General features: G+C 57.3%; 1 protein-coding gene across 2 annotated transcripts in view; it reads left to right on the top strand.

Annotated features, from left to right (window-relative positions):
- The first annotated feature begins 220 nt into the window (after positions 1 to 220).
- PCDH10 (protocadherin 10) overlaps positions 221 to 6651 on the top strand; it is a 42820-nt gene continuing 36389 nt past the window's right edge. Inside the window, exons 1-3 of one of the 2 annotated variants that reach the window (XM_090036545.1) lie at positions 221 to 2992; positions 5325 to 5383; positions 5935 to 6041. In XM_090036545.1, coding sequence (XP_089892671.1) covers positions 320 to 2992; positions 5325 to 5383; positions 5935 to 6041 — 2839 coding nt within the window. In that variant the 5' untranslated portion in view covers positions 221 to 319. The remainder of the gene's footprint in view (positions 2993 to 5324; positions 5384 to 5934; positions 6042 to 6651) is intronic. The other variant, XM_090036546.1, reaches the window with a different exon arrangement.

The raw sequence follows: 6651 nt of genomic DNA, 5'->3' as shown, positions 1-6651 counted from the left end.
CGGCCGGCGCTGCTCCCGGGGAGGGGGAGGATTTGCAAGACCGCAGATGAGGCTTGGACGCCTGTGGCCGTGCTGGGCTCCGCGCCGCCGCTCGGACTGGTCCGAATAACCCTGCTGCTGGTGCTGGTGGTGGAGAGACAGAGGGAGCAGGGGAGGAGGGAGATGGGGGAGAGGAGGAAGCCTGCCAGGAGCCCGGAGGAGCAGCGCTAGGCAGAGCCCGATCCCGGGGTTTTCCGGGGGAGGAGGAGGGGGAGGCGCTGCGGAGCGGCTGGGGGGCGGGAGAGGCGGGAGGGAGGGCGCTCGCCTTCCCCCGGCGGAGATGGTGCTGCTGTCCCTCGTCGCCTGGCTGTGGCTGGCGGAGGGCGCCCGGGCGCAGCTCCGCTACACAGTGCAGGAGGAGCAGGAGCATGGCACGTTCGTGGGGAATATCGCGGAGGACCTGGGCTTGGACGTTACAAAACTTTCGGCGCGGCGCTTCCAGGCGGCGCCCAACTCGCGGAGCCCCTACCTGGCGCTGGACCTGGAGACGGGCGTGCTGTCGGTGAACGAGAAGATGGACCGGGAGCAGATCTGCAAGCAGAGCCCGGCCTGCCTCCTGCACCTCGAGGTCTTCCTGGAGAACCCGCTGGAGCTGTTCCGCGTGGAGGTGGAGGTGCTGGACATCAACGACAACCCGCCCGCCTTCCCCGAGCCGGACCTGACGGTGGAGATCTCGGAGAGCGCCACGCCGGGCACGCGGCTGCCGCTGGAGAGCGCCTTCGACCCGGACGTGGGCACCAACGCGCTGCGCACCTACGAGCTCACCCCCAACGCCTACTTCTCGCTGGACGTGCAGACGCAGCCGGGCGACGGGAGCCGCTTCGCGGAGCTGGTGCTGCAGCAAGCGCTGGACCGCGAGCAGCAGGCGCTGCACCGCTACGTGCTCACGGCGGTGGACGGCGGGCAGCCGCAGGCGCGGACGGGCACGGCGCTGCTGAGCGTGCGGGTGCTGGACTCCAACGACAACGTGCCCGCCTTCGAGCAGGCCGTGTACGCCGTGGCGCTGGCGGAGAACTCGCCGCCCGGCACGCTGGTGCTGCAGCTCAACGCCAGCGACCCCGACGAGGGCGCCAACGGGGAGGTGCTCTACTCCTTCAGCAGCCACATCTCGGCCCGCGCGCGGGAGGTCTTCGGCCTGGCGCCGCGCACGGGCCGCCTGGAGGTGGCGGGCGAGCTGGACTATGAGGAGAGCAGCGCCTACCAGGTGTACGTGCAGGCCAAGGACTTGGGCCCCAACGCCGTGCCGGCGCACTGCAAGGTGCTGGTGCGCCTGCTGGACGCCAACGACAACGCGCCCGAGATCAGCTTCTCCACCGTGAAGGAGGCGGTGAGCGAGGCGGCGGCGCCGGGCACCGTGGTGGCGCTCTTCAGCGTCTCGGACCGCGACTCGGCGGAGAACGGCGAGGTGCGCTGCGAGCTGGTGCAGGCGGGCGCCGCGCCCTTCCGCCTCAAGAGCTCCTTCAAGAACTACTACACCATCGTGACCGAGGGCGCGCTGGACCGCGAGCAGCCCGGCGGCGACGCCTACACGCTGACCGTGGTGGCCCGCGACGGCGGGCGCCCGCCGCTCAGCGCCACGCACAGCATCCAGGTGCGCGTGAGCGACGTGAACGACAACGCGCCGCGCTTCTCGCAGCCCCGCTACCGCGTGCAGGTGAGCGAGAACAACGTGCCCGGCGCCTACATCTTCGCCGTCAGCGCCACGGACCGCGACGCCGGCGCCAACGCCCGCCTGGCCTACGCCATCCTGGACGGGCAGATCCAGGGCATGTCCGTCTTCACCTACGTGTCCATCAACGCCGAGAACGGCTTCCTCTACGCCCTGCGCTCCTTCGACTACGAGCAGCTCAAGGAGTTCAGCTTCCAGGTGCAGGCCCGCGACGCCGGCGAGGAGCCGCAGGCGCTGGCCGCCAACGCCACGGTGCACGTGGCCGTGCTGGACCAGAACGACAACGCGCCGGCCGTGGTCAGCCCCCTGCCCGGCCGCAACGGGACGCCGGCCCGCGAGCTGCTGCCCCGCGGCGCCGAGCCGGGCTACCTGGTCAGCCGCGTGGCCGCCGTGGACGCCGACGACGGGGACAACGCGCGCCTCACCTACAGCCTGGCGCGGGGCAACGAGGCCGGCCTCTTCCGCCTCGACTGGCGCAGCGGCGAGCTCCGCACGGCCCGCCGCGTGCCCGCCAAGCGCGACGCGCAGCGCCCCTACGACCTGCTGGTGGAGGTGCGCGACCACGGCCAGCCGCCGCTCTCCTCCACCGCCGCCATCCAGGTGGTGCTGGTGGACGAGAGCCCCGGCGGCGCGGCGGGGAGCGACGGAGGCGGCGGCGGCGGCGGCGGAGCGGCGGCCGGGGCCGGCGCGGCGGGCGGGCTGGGCGGCGCGGGGCCCGGCGAGCAGCGGCCCAGCCGCGCGGGCGCCGAGAGCTCGCTCGACCTCACGCTCATCCTCATCATCGCGCTGGGCTCCGTGTCCTTCGTCTTCCTGCTGGCCATGATCGTGCTGGCCGTGCGCTGCCAGAAGGAGAAGAAGCTCAGCATCTACACCTGCCTGGCCGGCGACTGCTGCTGCGGCTGCTGCGGCGCCTGCTGCCCCGCCGCCTGCTGCTGCTGCGGCCGCCAGGCGCGGGCCCGCAAGAAGAAGCTCAGCAAGTCGGACATCATGCTGGTGCAGAGCGCCGCCGCCGCCGCCGCTGCCGCCGCCGCCTCCTCGCCCGGCAGCGCCGCGCAGGGCCCCGCCGACGACGCGCCCGGCTTCGGCTCCCACCACCACAGCCAGAACTACTGTTACCAGGTCTGCCTCACGCCCGAGTCCGCCAAGACCGACCTCATGTTCCTCAAGCCCTGCAGCCCGGCCCGCAGCGCCGACGCCGAGCACAGCCCGTGCGGGGCCATCGTCACCGCCTACGCCGACCAGCAGCCCGACATCATCTCCAACGGGAGCATCCTGTCCAGCGAGGTGAGCCCCTGCTGCTGCCCCCCCCTTCCCTTCCCTTCCCTTCCCTCCCCTTCCCTTCCCAGTGCTGCCCCTTCCCTTCCCTCCCTGCCCTGCTGCTCTCTCCTTCTTCCAGCCCCCCGGGCTCTTTTGGGGCCACTGAGAAGTTTGGGAGGGTGTGGAGGCCTTGCAACAGGTTACCCAGTGAGGTAGGGTTGGGGAGTCTCCATCCTTGGAGGTTTTGAAGACATGGCTAGACAAAGCTTTGGCTGGGATGATCTAGTTGGGGGTGGTCCTGCTTTGGGGAAAGGGGGCTGGATCTAGCTGGGAGTGGTCGTGCTTGGGGCAGGGGATAGGATCAAGCTGGGGTGGTCCTGCTTTGGGCAGGGGACAGGATCTAGTTGGAAGTGGTCCTGCTTGGGGCAGGGGATAGGATCAAGCTGGGGTGGTCCTTCCTGCTTTGGGCAGGGGACAGGATCTAGTTGGAAGTGGTCCTGCTTTGGGGAAGGGATACTGATTTAGTTGGGGGTGGTCCTGCTTGGGTCAGGGGACAGGATCTAGTTGGGGGTGGTCCTGCTTGGGTCAGGGGACAGGATCTAGTTGGGGGTGGTCCTGCTTTGGGGCAGGGGACTGGACTTGATGCCTTCCTTAGGTCCCTTCCAACCCTCACTTTCTAGGATTCTTTTGCTGCTGTTTCTTCAGCACCTGCAAGCTCTCTGCTCTCCCACCCCTGACTCTCACCTATCCAGCTGCACAGCAGTTGCCCCCTCCCCAGCCTGGCTTTCCTCTCCTCTCATGAGGCTGTTCTCCTTCCTTTGCCTGGGAATAATTCCTGGCCCCCAACTCCCTTTTTTGAAACCCCCTCCTGTCCCTTTGATGTTAGTGCTTCCCTGGTTTTAACCACATGCCCACCAGAGGTAAGTTTGACTTCCCACAGTAGTTTCAGCTGTGACGTTGCTGAAGCAGCACGTCACTGTTGAAACTACTGTGGGAAGCAGTGGCTTCTTTGCATTGGGAGCCAGCTGTGGTGTACTGGACCAGCCTTTCAGAAACAGCCGCAGCCAAAAGCCCACACCGTATGAATTTGAATGAAGCTTACTTAGTGCAGGCCGTGTTGATATTTCAAGTGACATAATGACGCACCAGATCTTTTTTTTTTTTTAAACTGGTTGCTGAAAATGAATGCCTTTTCTTTTCTTCTGGGCACTGCTCCTTGCAGAACTGCTGCAACTACCAGTTATAAAATTGCAGAGGCAGTGCACTCAGTCATTTAACAGCAAAAGAGTCAAGAGTCTACATTTTCTTCCAGAAGTCTTTTCATGAATGATTAAGTCTGTGGTGGGGGGAAGGGGAACCTTCCTCCAAGGCTGTGAACACCTCTACAATTGGCAAAAGCTTTAATTAATTTGTGAAGGAAAGTCTTTGGTTTTTTTTATTAATTTAACTTTTCATGATTCTGGCTAAACAGTTCTTCTGCATACTGAAGCAGGACTTGAAAATTACAATAATCACTAAATAATTGCTCTGAAATCGTGTGTCAAAGCTCAGCACTCCCTCCCATTGTCTGTGTTCTCTATGCTGTATTATGTCGTGGAAATGTATGCGGAGGCTTACTGCTAAGCATTTTGTCTCCACTATGCTAAAGGGTACACCAATACATCTGTGGTGGCGTACCACCCTGAAAGAGGCACGCTATTTCTTAATAACGATTTATTGAGTATTCCAAGACCAGCTGAGGGATTTCTAAGTCTTATTTTCTTTAAAAAACATTTCACTCCACAATAAGGTTTTTAAATGCTGGTTTTTACTGTTGATCCTTCATCAGGTATCTGTAAAAAGGTGACTTCTGTTGTCCTTGGGCTACAGGGTGTCCCTTATTCACCTCTCCCTTCTCCTCCCCCACACCAGAGCCCCCCCCCCCCAGGCTGAGTTCTGTCTTTCCCATGATTTTTCTGTCTCCATTTTGCTTGTATACTGAGGTTTTTTATAGAACATACTCCAAATCAGATTATAACACCCTTGCTCACAGGGAATAGAGCATTTTTCTCCCCTTCCAGAAGCAGTCCCATGGATTTCAGTGGGACTACTTGTAGTGTCAGATACTATTCAGTGCAAATAAAAGTATCAGATACTGGGCCTTAGTAACTTAGGGAAATCCCTCGTTATCGATTTGTGTTCCCACTTGCACAAGTAAGGTCTTCAGGATTTAACTCCTATAGAAATGCTTATTTATGGCCTACCTATAGGTGTACATCTACCACAGATAATAACTAATGTGCCTGGCAGTTCTGGTGTGCCATGTGCTGTCAACAGTAGTCAAGATTTTGAGAGTTCAAATGTTTCCATTTTTTTCTAGACAAAGCATCAGCGTGCAGAGCTCAGTTATCTAGTTGATAGACCCCGACGGGTAAACAGGTATGAGTTCCTTATTCCTAGCTTCCTAATATGTGCTTTAGTGAGTGTGAATGGGATGCAGAAATGTTCAATACTAGCTAAGCAATGGATAAATGAATTTATTTAGACATGCTATTAAATAAGCAGTGCCAAGTGAATACATCTGAGTTATGGGTTGTATGCCATCTGAAAAGAGAGCAAAATCTAATTTTGTACTCATCTCAAACATGCTTTAAATACTTATGAATCACTCTGTAGGTTCTGACAGATAATATTGACTTATCTGAATGCAAATTTAGCTTCCCAGCATAAGCAAATGCTACCAAATTATTTATAACAGCTGCATGTAAGAGAGGTGGTGTAATAATGGCCACTGTTTGTTTCAGTTGGGTTATTAGTGTTTGAAAATGCAAGTTTGGTTCGTGACGGTCAGACAGGCTCTGCAGAAGTAGTGCTGCAGAAAGGAGGTCTGGGTGAATGCAGCACCTTGTGTGGCCATGTGATGGCAGAAGAATGTTTTATGAGTTCCTTTTTCATGTTTATTCTAATATTGAGAATCTTTATGTTTCTAGTTCTGCATTCCAGGAAGCAGACATAGTAAGCTCTAAAGACAGTGGTCATGGAGACAGTGAGCAAGGCGACAGTGATCATGATGCCACTAATCGAGGTCAATCCTCTGGTAAGTCTGAGAAAAGAATCTAAATATTTGCTTTTGTAATAAGAAAGCCAGATAGGCTTTCTTATGTGTATCAGTAAGTATGAGAAGTATGAGTTTGCAGGTGCACATACATCATGCATGAACGGTTATGTTGTTGGGTCAACTTGACATTCCAGCTGAGAGTCAGGAGAGTGGCTTTGAACCCTGATCTGTGGGTGTGTTTTATAAGTGATTTTGTATCACTGGCCATAGGAAACCTTCTTGTACCTCAAGGCAAAGTTGTTAGTACATTTTACAGCAGACTGTAGATTTTTTTTGAACGACTGATTTGAGGGATTTCAGATCATTAGGTCACTTTGTTTACTAGCAGCTTCAGCTGGCATAGTGTATGAAGCTTAGGGGGGAGTTCCTGGGAGAAAGAATGAGTTTTGGGATTGAGTGACAGTTAGGCTGTTAAGATTTTTTGCAGGGGCCTGGTAGAGAGGCACCAAATGCCTTGAATATGTGATGTCTGATACCTGAAAATTTTTTAAGGATTGTTTATCATTCAGATCAAGGGACTATGTGGTGGAACAATCTCCACATTAATGAGTATACGGCCTGTGATGATCATGTCTTCAGTCTTGTGAAG

The sequence above is a fragment of the Crocodylus siamensis genome, chromosome 2 (genome assembly GCF_052110815.1).
Source record: "Crocodylus siamensis isolate JL-2025a chromosome 2, ASM5211081v1, whole genome shotgun sequence".
NCBI classification, from domain to species: domain Eukaryota; kingdom Metazoa; phylum Chordata; order Crocodylia; family Crocodylidae; genus Crocodylus; species Crocodylus siamensis.
The sequence above is the reverse complement of the archived record's forward strand: the minus strand, read 5'-3'. Positions and strand labels throughout refer to the sequence as shown.